We start from the raw sequence: 20,070 nt of genomic DNA on the forward strand, positions 1-20,070 counted from the left end.
AATATTATATTATATTATAATGTAGTGTGTGTGAACCTGTACTGAAATCACAAGTATATAGCGGTAGATATAAATCTATGGTCAAATGTGCATATCATGTCTGGTGGAATCAACCATATATTATGCACCCGCCCTGGTTCCTGTAACCTGAGAGAAAATATATAACACAATAAATTGTGATTCAGGCATATGGTCCTGGTAAGAATATATTATTAGGGTACAGAGGAAACCCAGTAATAAGTGGCAGAGGGGATATTGAATGTGGTATCCCCTATCTATGTAGAGCCATCCATAAGGATAGTTTTAGGGTCCTCCCTCACTCAACAGAGTTGTCACTTATCCCACAAGTTACAATTAGCCAGGCTCCTAGAAGCACACAGGGAATAGGGAGTAGTACCGGGGTACAGAGCCCATAAGTTACCAATGACCAGGCTCCTAAAGGCACACAGCTAATAGGTAGTAGTGCCAGGGGTGAGGACCCCACGTGTATCGCCTTTGCAGGCTTCGTGAGGGAAAAGTCTCTACGGTTGAGAAGCTTTTCTGTAATCTCAGAAACAAATATCCTACATATTGCTGATGATTTCCTTATTCTAGTCCATCATATACCGTATGTATTCCAATACCAAGATTGTAGTGCGTGTAATCTATACTGCCGCACTGCTGTTTTGGAATGAGTGTTGCCCAGAACTGAGGGATCTTGAGGTTCTCATTCACATAAGAGGAAATTGGGAGGATTTGTGGCTCGACCGGACAACCATCAGATGTAGATGGGACTTCCCAACTTCATGATTTCAGGACAAAGATGGGCGGATGTTATGTTCCAAGGCGTGATTTTTTTTTTTTTCGGGGTGGTGTTTATCAGGCAAGATTAGCCACAACCACTACACTGTCATTTCTCCCCATTGAAAATACATGACTGCACGGATAAGTCAATAGCTCATGTAGTATATGTGGCAGTCCGGAATAGGGATGTGAATGTTCCAGTAGCGGCTACTGTATCTCATGTTATAGCCAGCTTTAGCCCTTCTTATCGACGTTGCCCACCTTTCAAGACAATTTTTTTCCCCAAAATACATATATATTATCTCACAAAAAGAATCAGCTGTGATCCGAAGCGTAATATCTATATACTTTTTAACTTCCTCCCCAGCCCAAGAGATGTGGTGTGAATATAGACCTGTCCCTATACAATCAGACACTGCCATTACACTGTACATAGCAGAGCAACATATATAAGTTTATCTCAGCACAGGAACACATTTTTTAAACACATTTAATTGTGGAACTTATTATTCCAAGATTTATTGATTACAATGAATTTTGTTCATGGGAAAATCCCCTTTTAATTTTTGAGGGATATGAGTTTGGTATGCAAGTTTGAAGACCAAAAAGTAGCATTTATTCTAGATTTCTCTATTATTATTTTTTTAGGCTTTATTGATATATTCTCCAAATCAAAAGATCGTCTCAGTTTACATTCTTCAAAGACTCTGCGCTTTTTGCATCGGAACCGTATTTCCAGTACTGTGATCCCTTATCCCATACTAGAATGCTGCAATAATATATGTATCATGAGGTCTTCTGTACTGAAGGATTATCTGGAAAGGCTTCTGAAAAAAGAGAAAGGTGAGCTTTCTGGTGTTTCACCATTTTATTTGTTCTCAGTTGATTGTGAGTATATTATTTTCTCATACACACAGAAGTTGGGCATTTAGTGCCTATGTTACATAGTTACTTAGGTTGAAAAAAGACCTAGGTCCATTTAGTTCAACCTTCCTCCACCAGCTCTACATTTTGTCCCTATGTAAAGGGGCATAAAGTGAGCATTTACTTCATTACTGTCCTTTAATTTATAGTCTGAATAATAATGAAGATGCATGCATAAATATATAATTTGTGTGTATACATTACTGGTATTATTGAAGCAAAGATATGGTAAGGAGATTTTTACTTAAGGAGGTTGTCCACTCTTTTTACATTGATGGCCTATCCTTAGGATAAGTCCTCAATGTCAGATCAACTGCGGTCCGACACCCAGCACCCCGCTGATCAGCTGTTCTCAGTCCCTGTGGTGGGAGCTGGAAGTGCTCAGTTCCGGAGTTGCTCTGTCTTCTGATAGAGGCCACTGCTGTGTACTGGACATCCGCCTCCTATTCAGATCAATGGAAGGCGGATATGTAGTACCCAGCGGCGGCCACTATCAGAAGAGGGAACAGCTTTGGAACTGAGCATTTCCGGCGCTTGGTGCCACCGCCGTCACAAAGAACAGCTGATAGACGTGGGTGTCGGGTGTCAGACCTGGACGATCTGAAATTGATGACTTATCCTAAGGATAACCTCTTTAAGTGTTACATTTAACACTGGAAGCTATGCATGGTCTCTTTGACCCATAAGAGCCATTTTGAATGTGGGCTAAGTATACCTAGGACACCTGTGATCTATCTTTTTTATTGTATACAGTAGGGCTTCTTAGCATTTTTGTATAGTAGTCCATTATATCACTGAATCAGATTTTCCCTTAGGATTAATCAGCATTTGATCATTTCATGCACTTAAGGAACACCTGATCTTAATGGAGACTTGACCACTCGAGGTTCTCGGAACAAGCAGTTGGATACTCAACGGGCTCGACTCGAGTGCCGAGTATAATGGAAGTCAATGGGGGACTTGAGCATTTTTCTGGAAGATTACCCGGAAAAATGATCGATCTCCATTGGCTTCCATTATACTGGGGTACTCGAGTCTCACCCATCCGTGCATCCAACTGTTTGCTCCTAATACGGAGCATGGCAATGCTTGCTCATCACTATTGACCACTTAGACGAGCCCCTCAGTATGAGAGCTATGGGTGTAAACAGTATGACACCAGAAGAACGCCTGTCTCTTCACACCGCCGTGCATGGTCTATGACGCAGTGATATGTCCTACATAATGATATCACTTCCCCCATGGTTGTATGCTGTAGTGTTATGTCATCCATTGCAAATAACGTATACTCCTGTCCTTGCATAATATGGAATGTTGTTTCACTGGACGAGCATTGAGAGTGTAAGGAACGTACATGATAAGGGTAACGTTGGAGCGTTTTCTCCTGTTCCTCAACAATCCTTGTAATATTTGCCTATTTTCCAGACTCGTCTGCTGTTCTCAGTGCCAGTGATGAATCTCTGAAATTTAAAACCGTAACAAAGTGTTACAGCAGCATCGAAACCTCATCTAACTCATCAGATATAGACAAGATGACGAACGGCGAGACCGCTTCTTACTGGCAGTCAGACGGCAGTGCCCGCTCTCACTGGATACGGTATGCCCTTTTTGGCTTAAGATATTGTCTAACTACAGCGCTACCTGTCTTAAGAAAATCTTACCCAACCTATTATTTAAAGGAGAGTGGAAAACAAAGCCGGTTTCTCTTCAGTAAGCTATGGGTTCCCCCCCTTCCAGTTCATGAATGTTGCTCTTCAGGTACGGCAGCCATTCAGAAATTGACAGCTTGAAAGTCATTTTGGAGATATGTTAGAGCATCGCAAAGGTTAATGATGTATTAAAGACGTATGTAACAACTGAGAGCTGCGGAGAAGGTTTTGGAAAAGAAGCCTTAAAGGGCATCTCTCAGCACAATCATACGGCAGTCATAAAACATCATGGAAAAAGTCAGCTTTACTTCCAACACTAGTTAATAAAATCAATGCATTTCAGAATGCAGCAGACCCCATGATGAAGCCGGGGGCAGCACAGGGGCGAAATACTGATAAAGCAACCAGTCAATCCAATCCTTAATGGAGGTTGTGGTCACCTAGTAGTATACATGCACATAGCTGAGGCGTGCATAGAGCACATTGCCATCACATATGTTATACAGTGGAACCTTGGTTAACGAGAACAATCTGTTCTGGGAGTGTGCTTGTAAACCAAGTTACTCGTCTAGCAAAGCAAAATTTCCCATAGGAAATAACTGCAATGCAGACAATTCGATCCTCCACAACTTGTTCAATGTCCCATCCTGGTCCCCTATTGTACCATTCCACAAACACACACGCACACACATATTATGCTCATCTTACCTTCCGTCCCATCGCCGGCCTCATGGTTCCTGTAGTTCGCCGGTACAGGGTGTGTATCTGGGAACCATCTTGACGAAGGAGGAACTTTTGCTGCCAGGGCACTGACGTCAAAGGCAGGAGCCGCTTGCCTCTGATTGGTCAGCTCGCTGACTTTGAGTATCGGCTGACAGCGGAAGATCCTCCATCATCGCGATGGTTACCGATACACATCCTGTAGCGGCGAATTACAAGATCCAGGAGGCCGACGATGGAACGGAAGGTAAGGTGAGCATAATATGTGCGTGTTTGTGCAGACTGCAAGAGTGGGTCACAGTGTGGTGGATGTACGGAACCGGAAGTGTGTGCGGTGAGTATTTTGCTCGTACAGCAAAGCTTGGTCGTAAAGTTAGTTACAAATTTACAGCAAGCTTTGCTCATTAAGCGAAATACTCGCTAACTGGGTTACTCGTTAACCGAGGTTCCACTGTACAATGAAACACTGCAGTGCTTAGAGCACTCATACTTGATATTGCAGCTGGGATGTGCTGAGTAGTCAGAGGTATGGCCCCGGCAGCTTCTCCCTGGTGTATGCATAGGGAGAGACCTGTCATACCTGACATACTTCTGTGGCTAGTCATCCTCGTCATCCCCTCCCTGGCCAGCATTTTACATGACATTTCCACTGAAATGCTGCAGCGTCTTACATTACAATATATGTGGCTGCAGTATCGGAGCAGGTTGTTTGGGCGTCATGAAACAGCTGGCACGTTCCCCAGATAACAGGCAAACTGTAGTCAAAGCACCAAAATGGCAGTAAATATAGGGGATGTCTCAATCGGACAGGCCCCTTTCAGAATGCGGCCACACTGTTGATCTGATACAGCGTGGAGCTGGAAAATCTGCATGAAAATGAGGATATGATCCCAATACTCGCCTAATAATTGTTCTCCCAGTCGGGAAAGGCTTAAGTGGAGGCCATAAGCGTGCTGTCAGCAGTGCTTTATGCCACTCCTATGGAAATAACCGTAAATACATATTTCTTTGTCGCTCCATTGGGAGACCCAGACAATTGGGTGTATAGCTTCTGCCTCCGGAGGCCACACAAAGTATTACACTTAAAAGTGTAAAGCCCCTCCCCTTCTGCCTATACACCCCCCGTGCCTCACGGGCTCCTCAGTTTTTATGCTTTGTGCGAAGGAGGCTGACATCCACGCATAGCTCCACATCTTAGTCAGCAGCAGCTGCTGACTATGTCGGATGGAAGAAAAGAGGGCCCATAACAGGGCCCCCAGCATGCTCCCTTCTCACCCCACTCTGGTCGGCGGTGTTGTTAAGGTTGAGGTACCCATTGCGGGTACATAGGCAGGAGCCACATGCTGTTTTCCTTCCCCATCCCTTAATGGGCTCTGGGTGAAGTGGGATCCTAATCGGTCTCCAGGCACTGGGACCGTGCTCCCTCCGCAGCCCCTGGGGAATCTGCTGGACAGGAGCCGGGTATCGTCAGGGACAAGGCCCTGCTACTGTGAGGTACTCTGTGTCCCCTTGGGTACCGCGCATGGAGCGCTTGTGCCATACACACTGCAGCACTGCTGGGTGTGTTAGTGCGCCGGGGACTACCGCGCCGACCGCGCTTATTTGCCGGCCGCGCTTATAACTTTAGTCCCCGGCTTTTGCGGCCTAGTATCGCATATTCCCGCCCCCAGGCCTGCCAGTCAGGGGAAGGGCAAGACGCTGCACAGGACTTCAGCGCTGAGGGCTGGAGCATACTTTGTATCCTCCTCCCCCCTCACTGAGCACCGTGGGGCACCAGATTCCCGCACTTTCTAGGGCACGCCCACGGCCCCCTCCTCCCCACAGAACACCGGCAGCCATTCCTGTCAGCACTTCTGACGCTGGAGAGGAGAGACAACACGGCTCTGGGAGGCCCAGGCAGGGAATCTGGTGATCACACAACCGCTTTGAGCGGTCGGTAAGCAGCACCTGTGGTGCTGGCCCCACTGAGTGCCGAAGTGTACATATATATATATATAGGCTTATATGCTATACATTTACACTGTACGGTCGCACTGTTGATTTTTGGCTATATACCCTCCTGGATTGTACTCAGAGGAGACAACAGCATGTCGTCCGCAAAAAGCAAGGGTGCCAAAGCACAGGCTTACTTTGCAACCTGTACCTCATGTGCGGCTATACTACCGGCTGGTTCCACCGACCCTCATTGTGTGCAATGCTCGGCCCCTGTGGCACTTACTCAGCCGGAGCCTCTGCTACTGGTGGCCCAGGTGGAACCACCTGCTACCACTGTCCAGGTGATAGGGACGGAGTTTGCAGTATTTGCTGACAAACTGTCTGAGAGTATGGATAAATGGTCTGCTAAGATACTAGAAGCCTTACAGTCCAGGCCGGTGACTCAGGCCCCGGGCACTGTTGAATCATTGACCCCAGGCCCCTATCAGTTGGAGCAGCAAAGTGCTCCTGGGGTGACTCATAGGTCCCAGGGTGAGGTCTCTGACACGGACCGCAGTCCCAGGCCGCCTAAGCGGGCTCGCTGGGAAATTCCCTCGACTTCATCACACTGTTCAGGGTCTCAGCAGGAGGACTCTCCGGATGATGAAGCGGAGGTAGCAGATCAGGATTCTGATCCTGAGGCCGCTCTCAACCTAGATACACCTGAAGGTGACGCCATAGTGAATGACCTTATAGCGACCATCAATCAGGTGTTGGATATTTCTCCCCCAGCTCCTCCAATTGAGGAGTCAGCTTCTCAGCAGGAGAAATTCCGTTTCAGGTTTCCCAAGCGTACATTGAGTACGTTTCTGGATCACTCTGACTTCAGAGAGGCAGTCCAGAAACACCGAGCTTGTCCAGATAAGCGTTTTTCTCTGTCGTTTCATTGGGGGACACAGGACCATGGGTTATGCTGCTGTCACTAGGAGGCTGACACTAAGTAAACAGAAAAAGTTAGCTCCTCCCCAGCAGTATAACCCCTGAGCCGGAGGCGGGCTCAATCAGTTTTTTGCTTAGTGTCGTAGGAGGCTGATGTGGGCCGACTGGGCCCCCTTCAGCCACTTGATTTTTTGCGTTATTTTTTCATTTTTTCTCGGCGACGCTCGTCGCTCTCATCTGTGGTAATTTTCTTTTCTGCAGGTATCTTTTCTCTACCTCAGCTCTCGCAGCCCGTGTGGGTACCACTCCCCTGGGTCGCAGAGGCTTGAGTCGTCGGGCCCTCTCCCCCGTCCAATTCCACGGTACCACTCCCCGGTTGGCACGCGGGGCTGAACTTTTCTGGGCACCCCTATTCACCCTGCGGTACCACCCCAAAGGGTCGCAAGGGGCATACAGCAGGGACTGGACCTCCGCAGCGCATCTGGATTTTTTGGATGGGACAACGCTGCTACATTTAGGGGCTTCCACCCCAATGGCGTCCAACTCCCCGCCTTCTTCAGCCTGCTTCCTGGTGCCCGCAGCCATTCCTTCGCTGAGCGGAGCACACAGGAGCATGTGCAGAGTCTCAGCCTGCACACTGGACAGCGCGCCGCGGATCAGGTAGGACCCCTACCTTCTCCCCCCTCGGACGGCTGCAGAAATTTAGGCCCCGGTCTGGGCCTACTCGCCGGACTCCCCCGCTGCGTCCGTGGAGCTCCCTGCCGACTCCGAGGTCGGGCGGCCCCGCATCGCTGCTGCGCCGCCGCTTGCGGCCGGGTCCGCCGGCGCTGCCCCTGTACCTTTAACGGCTTCAAACGCCGCCGCCACCTGAGGTCGGGTCCGCCGGCGCTGCCTCTGCCCGCAACGGCACCTCGGCTCGGCCACTGTCCTCGGTCCCCCAGGCCGCCTACCGCACAGCGCGCCGAGGATCCTCGCCGCCGCCTGCGGTCGGGTCCCCCGGCGCTACCTCTGCCCGCGACGGTACCTCTGCTTAGGCCCCGTCCTCGGCGTGCCCAGGCCGCATCCCGCACAGCGCGCCGAGGATCCTCTCCGCCGCCGCCTGCGGCCGGGTCCGCCGGCGCGGCCTCTGCCCGCCCCGGCACCTTCAAAATTTAGCCCCCGGCTTCGGCCCTGTCCTCGGCGTCCCCAGGCCCGCCTCCCGCACGGCGCTATTGGACGCCGGCCTCTCCGTTCCCGCCCTCCGCCGTGCTCCAGGCATCACTTGGGGGGTGGGGGATATTTTTTTCCCGCTCACAGCGTCCATTTTAAATAAAGAAAGAAAAAAAAAAAAAAAAAAAAGAGAAGAGAATGGGAGTTATTCCAGACTACTAGTCTGGGTTTACTGAGGCCGCAGCATCACCTTCTTTTTCCGGGGGAGAAAATAAAACACACTTTTCTTTAGTGGGTATTTTTTATTTTAGGTCGATTTTTATTAAAAATTTTACATACATGAGTTTTTTACACCTTAACTCTTACAGTACTTTTCGGGCACTTGTTTTGCTTCACCTTTTTTATATCGCGCTCCCAGCTCGAGATTTTAGTTTAGTCCCCTCCGGCGGGTTAATGCCCTGTCTCAGGCCATAGATCCCCTCGCCGCCGTCCCTCAGCTTCGCGCGCATGCGCTGCGTCCCCGGCCAATACTCGGTTATACCTTCCATAGGTCTAGCGCAATCCCCTCGGGGAGGTGAGTCTCGTACCAGGGACCTTTCCCTATGCTAGAAGCGGACCCTACAGGTCTCGTCTTTTGTGGCCCCCCTGTTTTCCACCTTATTCCCCAGGTCCAGACTGCTTTTTCTCCGGCAGTCTTCCGACCTCTCGGGTGATGGCCCAGGCTTTCCACCTCTGCTGGACTCCGAGCAGGACCTGGATGTTTTGGCGCATGACTAAAGGCCTGCTGGAATTGGTGAGTCAGGCCGTAAGGCTACGGACAGCCCTCTTATCTACATGCACGCAGGTCCCCCTTAAGTCATTTGGAGCGGACCCTTGATGTGCTCAGAAGACATCCAGAGCTCGCTGAGTTACCGCGTGCTCACAGTCAACTGCCAGACACGACGTTTGCCAGTGGTAAGTCTTGTCATCGTCTTTATTCCCTTCTCCAAAAATGGGTCTCGGTGAGAATGGGCATGCCACACTGGAGTCGCTGAGTGATCACAGACAACAACCAGACACGGCATTTACCTGCGGTAAGTCGGGTTAGTGTCATTATCATTCCCCCAGAGGGCTCTGGAGAGAGGGGGCATGGCACCTTGCAGACAAGAAGGTGGGGGCCCCTGCAGGTTTTCAGTGGACATCCAGTTCGCCGTGTGACGGCGTGATCACGGATATTCCCCGGGCACAATTCTCACCAGCGGTAAGTCCTTTATATTGTCTTACCCCTCCTCGTAGAGGGCTCCGTGATGAAGGGGCACGCTATCCTGTACTTGACCCGCCTGGGTTCCTCCTGGCTTCTCGTCCCTATCGTGACGCTCCGCAGGGACTCCACGGACACTCTACGCAGCGGTCCGCGCTCCACCTATGCCGTCCCAGGACTGGTTATCAGCTTCAGTGAGTACCCTCTCTTCACAAAATCTGGTGTCTGCCCGCTACATGGCCTGAGCCTCTAACATCAGTGTACCTACCCGTCGAGAGCTCTGACTCGGGATCGGGAACGCAGATTCGACATCTAGGAAGTCGCTGACTTCCTTTCCGGCTCTCGGGATCGCCCTTTCGGAGATAGGCGAGTCCAGTTTATCCCCTAGGCTACGTCAGGGTAGACTGGCTACGTAAGGGAAGGGTACATCCCTTTCCCGGCATCGGCCCTGATGCACCAGGACTCGTTCCCTCACGCTAGGTTCGTCAGGGAGCCTTTATCCCTACAACAGCCGTCTCCGCCTTGCGTGGCTGCAGACCGTCCCAGCTTTCTAACAGTGCTTGCAGGGATCACGATCCCTACGCATCCTCAGGCTCTCTCTGCCCAGGAACGACCGGGAGACCCAGAGTCTCCCTTCAAGGATCCTCGCCTTGAGGTTTAGACCATCATCATCATCACCTTTCGCTACTAGGGTAGCTGAGCTACAGGAAGGAGTCCTCCCAGACCCGGCCCGGTCCATCACTCCTCAGGCACGGTATTCGAGCCGTTCAAGGGTTGCTACTCCTCACGCAGGAGCAGTTTCCCTCCTGGCACAGGGTCCCGCGGCTCTTTGCCTCCCGCTCCCGTTTTTTCCCTTCGGTTTTTTGCTATGCGAGTCCTCGACAGTCTGTGGCGGTGTTAGCGATGGTGCACATACCAGATTTCATCCCAGACTCTCCAACGGAACACACTGAAGAACGGGGTCAGGAAGGTTCCGTCTTCGAGGGTGACCGGCCAATCTCCTCCTAGAGGACCAATCTTCGCAACCATCCCTGAGAAGCTTCCCTTTCCTCCTCTGGAGCTTATTATCAACCGTCACCAGCCTCCCGTACTAGGGTATGCTACCCCACCATTCCTCGGCACGGTCCCGAGGGACACCCCTAGAGTGTCGTCTCCCCTTCAACATTCCGGACTCAGAGCCATTCGGTTAGCCCGGTTACAATTTCTTCTCTGGGTCGTATTGTCCAGTCAGGTTCCAGTCGGACCATGCCACAGCAGTGATGTGCATCATCCACCAGGAAGACGCAGGGAGCGTCATGGCAAGGGAAGAGGCCAAGAGGTTCTTGCTCTGGGACGGGCTCTTTCATTCGCTAATCTCGGCAGCACATCCCGAGCGTGGACGTTTGGACGGCCGATTTCCGCGGTAGGATAGGTCTCGCGTAGGTAAAGGGCTCCAACAGGGATATCAACAGCCAGATCTCTGGCGAAGGAAGACCTCCAGTCGTGACTTTTTGGCCTTCCGATCCAACTCTCAAGTCAATGGTGCGTCGAGTACGCCACCTGCTCTGGAATAGAGGACGACGCCCTAGACCGGTCGTGTAGCCTGTTCAGGCTCTCGTGCATCTTCCCGCGGCTTTCCATGATCTCGAGGTTTCTCAAGAGGGACCTAGGCAGGCGATAGCTCGGGAGTGGCCCAGGCGAGCATAGTTTTGCATAACTTACTCATCTCCTCGCAGATGCCCCGTGGCTCCTTCCAGACCACCAGATTCTACCAGGACTCAGAAGTCCCAGGTTCCATGGCCTCACCAGTGGATCCCGGATGCTGGCTCGGTCAGGTCTGTGAACAAGATGATGACAGACATTGAGGAGGGCCTGGAATCCAGTTCCCTCGAAGATTTATTTCCACTTGGAAAGAGCTCCCCCTGTGGTGTGAGGACCGCATCTTCAGAGACTTTTCACTTTCCATCAATCAGGGCCTTCGCTCAGAGAAACGTCCATCTGGCTCGGCGTTTTTCATCGTTCACTAGAAAAGTGGGACCATAATCCAGTGATGAGTTTGCTCAAGGTACCCCTTTTTTCCCTGCTCCCACCTGTTTTTGATAGGTGGGCTCCTCGTGGCCATCTGGTTTTTACAGACGGCATCAGGGCGGACAGCCCTCTCGTAGTCTTTTCTCCCCCTTTTTCCGCTCCGCCAGCAGGATAAGGGGGGGGCTCCAGCCAGAACCCTTCGTTTCTGTCCGAGACACCTCGGCTTTCCTTCCAGAAGAGGACTTTAGGTTTCGTTTTTTGTCGGTTCTAGGCTCCCCTCTCAGCCTGAAAGAGGCATAGTTCGTTCTAGGGCTGGTACGAGCCCTCAGTCTTTCGTGTCTGCAGGACACCATTTTTTTGTCGGTTACACCGACTGTCAGTCCATCCTTCCACCCTTTCCCAGGAAGCATAGGCCGGCGCCAAGGGCCTGAATATCACATGGATCCTGTCCTCCATATATGAAGACTATCGCATGAAGGTCGGACTTCCGCCGCGGTCTACCGAGCAAGGGGCACCCTTGAACGATTGGGCTCCAGACGTCGGTCAACCAGGTCCTCTGGTCCGCCACCCGATCTAGTCGGCGTACCGTTACTAGTTTCTAACAGGTTCTCACTCAAGCTTCGGCAGAGGCCAGCCTTGGTGTAAGGTTTGCGGGTGGCAGTGGCACACCTGTAACAACGTAGGCGCTTGTAGGTCCGGGTCAGCCCGGCAAGGGGAAGCGACTTCCTTCCTATCTCCGGTGATGGTTTTCTTCCCACCCAGGGACTGCTTTTGGACGTCCCATGGTCCTGTGTCCCCCAATGAAACGACAGAGAAAGTAGGATTTTTGTGTACTCACCGTAAAATCTCTTTCTCTTAGTCTTCATTGGGGGACACAGCACCCACCCTGCTTGTGTTTTTTGTTATATATGACATGCCTGTTTCCCCAGTGCCCATATTCCCAGGTCACTGGTCACACGACTGTTCGTCATAGTTTTTTACCTTGTTTTATCCAGGATTGTTGGTTCTCCTCCTACTGCTTGTGCACTAAACTGATTGAGCCCGCCTCCGGCTCAGGGGTTATACTGCTGGGGAGGAGCTAACTTTTTCTGTTTACTTAGTGTCAGCCTCCTAGTGACAGCAGCATAACCCATGGTCCTGTGTCCCCCAATGAAGACTAAGAGAAAGAGATTTTACGGTGAGTACACAAAAATCCTACTTTTCCAAGCGCCTTAAGGATACACGTTATCCCTTCCCCCCTGACGTTGTCAAGGGCTGGGCTCAGTGTCCCAAGGTGGATCCTCCAGTCTCCAGACTGGCGGCTAGATCCATAGTTGCAGTGGAAGATGGGGCTTCACTCAAAGATGCCACTGACAGACAGATGGAGCTCTGGTTGAAATCCATCTATGAAGCTATCGGCGCGTCTTTTGCTCCAGCATTCGCAGCCGTATGGGCACTCCAAGCTATCTCAGCTTGTCATGCGCAGATTAATGCAGTCACACGTACGTCTGCTCCGCAAGTGGTGTCCTTAACCTCTCAGGCGTCGGCGTTTGCGTCCTACGCCATTAGTGCTGTCCTGGACTCTGCGAGCCGTACGGCGGTAGCATCCGCCAATTCGGTGGCAGTCCGCAGGGCCATGTGGCTACGTGAATGGAAGGCAGACTCTGCTTCCAAAAAGTTCTTAACCGGTTTGCCATTTTCTGGCGACCGCCTGTTTGGTGAGCGATTGGATGAAATCATTAAACAATCCAAGGGAAAGGACTCATTCTTACCCCAGTCCAAACCAAACAGACCTCAACCACGGAAGGTACAATTGAGGTTTCGGTCCTTTCGGTCCGCGGGCAGGTCTCAATTCTCCTCGTCCAAAAGGCCTCAGAAGGATCAGAGGAACTCCGATTCATGGCGGTCTAAGTCACGTCCTAAAAAGACCGCCGGAGGAACCGCTCCCAAAGCGGCCTCCTCATGACTTTCGGCCTCCTCACACCGCATCCTCGGTCGGTGGCAGGCTTTCCCGCTTTTGCGACGCCTGGCTGCCACAGGTAAAAGACCGTTGGGTGAGAGACATTCTGTCTCACGGTTACAGGATAGAGTTCAGCTCTCGTCCTCCGACTCGATTCTTCAGAACATCTCCTCCCCCCGAGCGAGCCGATGCTCTTCTTCAGGCGGTGTGCACTCTGAAGGCAGAAGGAGTGGTGATCCCTGTTCCTTTTCAGCAACAGGGTCACGGTTTTTACTCCAACTTGTTCGTGGTGCCGAAAAAGGACGGATCCTTCCGTCCTGTTCTGGACCTAAAACTGCTCAACAAACACGTAAAAACCAGGCGGTTCCGGATGGAATCGCTCCGCTCCGTCATCGCCTCAATGTCCCAAGGAGATTTCCTAGCATCAATCGACATCAAAGATGCTTATCTCCACGTACCGATTGCTCCAGAGCATCAGCGCTTCCTGCGTTTCGCCATAGGGGACGAACACCTTCAGTTCGTGGCACTGCCTTTCGGCCTGGCGACAGCCCCACGGGTCTTCACCAAGGTCATGGCAACAGTAGTAGCAGTTCTGCACTCTCAGGGACACTCGGTGATCCCTTACTTAGACGATCTCCTTGTCAAGGCACCCTCTCAAGTGGCATGCCAACACAGCCTGAACATTGCTCTGGAGACTCTCCAGAGTTTCGGGTGGATCATCAATTTTCCAAAGTCAAATCTGACACCGGCCCAATCACTGACATATCTTGGCATGGAGTTTCATACTCTCTCAGCGATAGTGAAGCTTCCGCTGGACAAACAGCGTTCACTACAGACAGGGGTGCAATCTCTCCTTCAAGGCCAGTCACACCCCTTGAGGCGCCTCATGCACTTCTTAGGGAAGATGGTAGCAGCAATGGAGGCAGTTCCTTTTGCGCAGTTTCATCTGCGTCCACTTCAATGGGACATTCTCCGCAAATGGGACAGGAAGTCGACGTCCCTCGACAGGAACGTCTCCCTTTCTTTGTCGCTCTATTGGGAGACCCAGACAGTTGGGTGTATAGCTACTGCCTCCGGAGGCCACACAAAGTATTACACTTAAAAGTGTAAGGCCCCTCCCCTTCTGCCTATACACCCCCCGTGGGATCACGGGCTCCTCAGTTTTCATGCTTTGTGCGAAGGAGGTCAGACATCCACGCATAGCTCCACTGTTTAGTCAGCAGCAGCTGCTGACTATGTCGGATGGAAGAAAAGAGGGCCCATACTAGGGCCCCCAGCATGCTCCCTTCTCACCCCACTTTTGTCGGCGGTGTTTGTTAAGGTTGAGGTACCCATTGCGGGTACGGAGGCTGGAGCCCACATGCTGCTTTCCTTCCCCATCCCCTTAGGGCTCTGGGTGAAGTGGGATCTTATCGGTCTCCAGGCACTGAGGCCGTGCTCCATCCACAGCCCCTGGGAATCTGCTGGATAGGAGCCGAGTATCCTCAGGGACATGGCCCTGCTACGCTGAGGTACTCTGTGTCCCCATGAAGGGGACCGCGCACAGACACACGGCAGCACTGCTGGGTGTGTTAGTGCGCCAGGGATGGCGGCGCTGCCCGCACTGGTGCCATCGCACACTACAGCGTGCTGGGTGTGTTAGAGGATTGAGGGACTGCCGCGCTAACCGCCGCTGCCATTTTTATCTCAGGCGCGGCTGGGACTTGTGGTGCGCCGGGGACTTCCGCGCCGACCAGGGCTTATATGCCGGGCCGCGCTTATCACTCTAGTCCCCGGCTTTTGCGGCCTACTCTCACTTCGTTACCGCCCACTGGCCTGCCAGTCAGGGTAAGGGCGTGACGCTGCACAGCACGGCAGCGCTGAGAGATGGAGCATGCTTTGCATACTCCACCCCTCTCACTGTACACAGTGTGAAACCGGATTCCCGCACTTTCTGGGGCACGCCCACGGCCTCCTCCTCTACACAGGACGCCGGCAGCCATTCATGTCAGTTTTTTTCTGTGACTGAGAAAAGAGACAAGTTTGGGAAGACCCTGGCAGGGATTCTGGTGGTCACACACCCGCTGTGACCGGGCGGTAAGCAGCACCTGTGGTGCTGACCCCACTAGTGCCGAAATGCACATATAGATATATGCTTGTACGCTATACATTGCACTGTTCGGTCGCACTTTTGTATTTTGGCTATATACCCTCCTTGAGTTCGGGGGAGATAACAGCATATCGTCTGTGAAAAACAAGGGTGCAGAAGCACAGGTTTTTCTATGCAGCCTGTACAGCATGTACGGCTATACTGCCGGCAGGTTCCACGGACCCCAATTGTATGCAATGCACGGCCCTTGTGGAACTTACTCAGCCGGAGTCTCTGCTAATGGTCCAGGTGATGGGGACGGAGTTTGCAGTATTTACTTCAGACTTTCTGAGACTATGGCTAACATACTAGAAGCCTTGCAGTCCAGACCGGTCCCTCAGACCATGGGCTCTGTTGATTCATTGCCCCTGGTCCCCCCCCCCCAGTTGGTACAACAAGGTGCTCCTGGAGTGTCTCAGGGATCCCAGGGTGAGGGGTCTGACTCGGACCGCAGTCCCAGACCCCCTAAGCGACCTCGCTGGGAGCATCCCTCGACGTCACCGCATCATTCAGGGTCTCAGCATGGGGACTCTCTCTATGATAAGGCGGAGGTATCTGGTCAGGATTCTGATCCTGAGAACGTTCTCTACCTGGATACACCTGATTGTGACACCGTAGTGAACGATCTTACGGCGTCCATCAATCATATGTTGGTTATTTCTCCCTCAGCTCCTACGCCTGAGGAGTCAGCTTCTCAGCAGGAGAAGTTCCGTTTCAGGTTCCCCAAGCGTACATGGAGTACGCTTTCTGGATCACTCTGACTTCAGGGAGGCAGTCCAGAACCACCAGGCTTGTCCAGATATCGTTTTTTCAAAACGCCTTAAGGATACACGTTATCTCTTCCCTTTTGACGTTGTCAAGGGCTGGGTTCAGTGTTCCAATGTGGACCTCCTATCTCCAGCGGCTAAATCCTTAGTTGCAGTGGAAGATATGGCTTCACTCAAAGATGCCACTGACAGACAGATGGAGCTCTGGTTGAAATCCATCTATGAAGCTATTGCCGTGTCTTTGCTCCAGCTTTCGCAGCCGTCTGGGCGCTCCAAGCGGTCTCAGCGGCTCAAGCGCAAATTGAGGCAGTCACACGTATGTCTGCGTCGCAGGCTGCGTCTTTAACGTCTCAAACGTCAGCGTTTGCGTCATACGCCATTAATGCTGTCCTGGACTCGGCGAGCCGGAAGGCGGTTGCGTCCGACAATTCAGTGGTAATACGCAGAGCCTTGTGGTTGTGGGAATGGAAGGCAGATTCTGCTTCCAAAAAAGTGCCTAACCAGTTTGCCATTCTCTGGCGACCGCTTGTTTGGTGAGCGACTGGATGAAATCATCAAACAATCCAAGGGAAAGGATACATCCTTTCCTCAGGCTACACCGATCATACCCCAACAGAGGAGGGGACAGTCGAGGTTCGGTCCTTGCGGGGCGCAGGCAGATCCAATTCTCCTCGTCCAAAAGGCCTCAGAAGGATCAGAGGAACTCCGACGCGTAGCGGTCTAAATCCCGCCCTAAAAAGACCGCCAGAGGCGCCGCTACCAAGGCGGCTTCCTCATGACTTACGGCCTCCTCACACCGCATCCTCGGTCGGTGGCAGGCTCTCCCGCTTTTGCGACACCTGGCTGCCACAAGTAAAAGACCGTTGGGTGAGAGACATTTTGTCTCACGGTTACAGGATAGAGTTCAGCTCTCGTCCTCCGACTCGATTCTTCAGAACATCTCCGCCTCCCGAGAGAGCCAAGGCTCTGCTGCAGGCGGTGGGCATTCTGAAGGCAGAAGGAGTGGTGGTCCCGGTTCCTCTTCAGCAACAGGGTCACGGTTTCTACTCCAACCTGTTTGTGGTTCCAAAGAAGGACAGGTCCTTCTGTCCTGTTTTGGACCTAAAACTGCTCAACAAACACGTAAGGACCAGGCGGTTCCGGATGGAATCCCTCTGCTCCGTCATCGCCTCAATGTCCCAAGGAGATTTCCTAGCATCGATCGATATCAGGATGCTTATCTCCACGTACCAATTGCTCCAGAGCATCAGCGCTTCTTGCGCTTCGCCATAGGAGACGAACACCTTCAGTTCGCGGCACTGCCGTTCGGCCTGGCGACAGCCCCAAGGGTTTTCACCAAGGTCTTGGCTACAGTAGTTGCGGTCCTCCACTCTCAGGGTCACTCAGTGATACCCTACTTAGACGATCTGCTGGTCAAGGCACCCTCTCAAGAGGCATGCCAACACAGCCTCAACGTTACTCTGGAGATTCTACAGAGTTTCAGGTGGATCATCAATTTTCCAAAGTCAAATCTGACACCGGTCCAATCGCTGACATATCTTGGCATGGAGTTTCTTACTCTTCCAGCGATAGTGAAGCTTCTGCTGGACAAACAGCGTTCACTACAGACAGGGGTACAATCACTCCTTCAAGGTCGGTCACACCCCTTGAGGCGCCTCATGCTCTTCCTGGGGAAGATGGTGGCAGCAATGGAAGCAGTCCCTTTCGCGCAGTTTCACCTGCGTCCTCTTCAATGGGACATCCTACGCAAGTGGGACAGGATGCCGACGTCCCTAGACAGGAACGTCTCCCTCTCTCAAGCAACCAAAGCTTCCCTTCGGTGGTGGCTTCTTCCCACCTAATTATCGAAAGGGAAATCTTGCCTAACCCCGTCCTGGGCGGTGGTCACGACGGACGCGAGTCTGTCAGGGTGGGGAGCGATCTTTCTCCACCACAGGGCTCAGGGTACGTGGACTCAGCAAGAGTCCTCACTTCAGATCAATGTTCTGGAGATCAGGGCAGTGTATCTTGCCCTAAAAGCGTTCCAGCAGTGGCTGGAAGGCAGGCAGATCCGAATTCAGTCGGACAACTCCACAGCGGTGGCTTACATCAACCACCAAGGTGGGACACGCAGTCGGCAAGCCTTCCAGGAAGTCCGGCGGATTCTGCTGTGGGTGGAAGCCACAGCACCCACCATATCCACAGTTCACATCCAGAGCGTAGAAAACTGGGAAGCAGACTTTCTCAGTCGCCAGGGCATGGATGCAGGGGAATGGTCCCTTCACCCGGACGTGTTTCAGGAGATCTGTTGCCGCTGGGGGATGCCGGACGTCGACCTAATGGCGTCTCAGCATAACAACAAGGTCCCGGCATTCATGGCGCGGTCTCACGATCACAGAGCTCTGGCGGCAGACGCCTTCGTTCAGGATTGGTCGCAGTTTCAACTCCCTTATGCGTTCCCTCCTCTGGCACTGTTGCCCAGAGTGTTACGCAAGATCAGGTCCGACTGCCGCCGCGCCATCCTCGTCGCTCCAAAATGGCCAACGAGGTCGTGGTACCCGGATCTGTGGCATCTCACGGTAGGCCAACCGGGGGAACTATCAGACCGACCAGACTTGCTGTCTCAAGGGTCGTTTTTTCCTTCTGAATTCTGCGACCCTCAACCTTACTGTGTGGCAATTGAGTCCTGGATCCTAGCATCTGCAGGGTTATCTCAAGGGGTCATTACCACTATGAGACAGGCCAGAAAACACACATCTGCCAAGATCTACCACAGAACGTGGAAGATATTCTTATCTTGGTCCTCTGCTCAGGGAGTTTCTCCCTGGCCAATTGCCTTGCCTACTTTCTTTCCTTCCTGCAATTCGATTGGAAAAAGGTTTGTTGCTCGGTTCCCTTAAGGGACAAATCTCAGCGCTCTCTGTATTTTTTTCAGAAGCGCCTAGCAAGACTACCTCAAGTACGCACGTTCCTGCAGGGGGTTTGCCGCTTAGTCCTTCCTTACAAACGACTGTTAGAACCCTGTGATTTGAACAGGGTGCTGATGGTTCTGCAGAAACCACCATTCGAGCCTATGAGGGATTTTTCTCTCTCACGCCTTTCGCAGAAAGTGGTTTTCCTAGGGGCAGTCACTTCACTTCGGAGAGTGTCTGTCGGGGCAGCATTGTCGTGCAAGGTCCCCTTCCCGGTGTCTCACCAGGTCAAGGGGTTCTGCGTCCGGTTCCGGAATTTCTCCCTAAGGTGGAATCCCCCCTTTCATCTCAATCAGGGTATCCGTACCCTCTGTTTGTCTTCATCCAGTTCACCAATGTGAAAAGGATTTGCACTTGATTCGATCTGGTGAGAGCACTCAGACTCTTCATCGATCGTACGGCATCCCTGCGCCGCTCGGAAGCACTCTTGTCCTTGTCGCTAGCCAGCATAAAGGGTTGCAGGCTTCCAAATCAAGACTGGCTCGGTGGTTCAAGGAACCAATTCTCTAGCTTATCGTGCTGCTGGGCTTACGGTTCCCTCAGGGCTGAAGTTCCATTCTACCAGAGCGGTGGATGCGTCCTGGGCTTGAGGCACCAGGCTACGGCTCAGCAGATGTGTCGGGCAGCTACCTGGTCCAGCCTCCACACTTTCACGAAACACTGTCAGGTGCATACCTATGCTTCGGCGGATGCCAGCCTAGGTAGAAGAGTCCTTCAGGCGGCGGTTGCCCACCTGTAGAAAGGGGCCGTTTTACGGCTCTATTACGAGGTATTATTTTACCCACCCAGGGATTGCTTTTGGACATCCCAATTGTCTGGGTCTCCCAATAGAGCGACAAAGAAGAAGGGAATTTTGTTTACTTACCGTAAATTCCTTTTCTTCTAGCTCTAATTGGGAGACCCAGCACCCGCCCCTGTTTTTTTGTATACACATGTTGTTCATGTTGAATGGTTTCAGTT

The 20,070-nt window shown here is 52.1% G+C and overlaps 1 protein-coding gene across 1 annotated transcript in view; it reads left to right on the forward strand.

Annotated features, from left to right (window-relative positions):
• Positions 1 to 20,070, forward strand: part of ZZEF1 (zinc finger ZZ-type and EF-hand domain containing 1) — a 337,771-nt gene that overhangs the window by 16,234 nt on the left and 301,467 nt on the right. The window contains exons 3-4 of the mRNA XM_075336372.1: positions 1,432 to 1,626; positions 3,133 to 3,304. Of these exons, the coding sequence (XP_075192487.1) occupies positions 1,432 to 1,626; positions 3,133 to 3,304 (367 nt within the window). The remainder of the gene's footprint in view (positions 1 to 1,431; positions 1,627 to 3,132; positions 3,305 to 20,070) is intronic.

The sequence above is a fragment of the Anomaloglossus baeobatrachus genome, chromosome 2 (assembly GCF_048569485.1).
Source record: "Anomaloglossus baeobatrachus isolate aAnoBae1 chromosome 2, aAnoBae1.hap1, whole genome shotgun sequence".
Lineage (NCBI taxonomy): Eukaryota > Metazoa > Chordata > Amphibia > Anura > Aromobatidae > Anomaloglossus > Anomaloglossus baeobatrachus.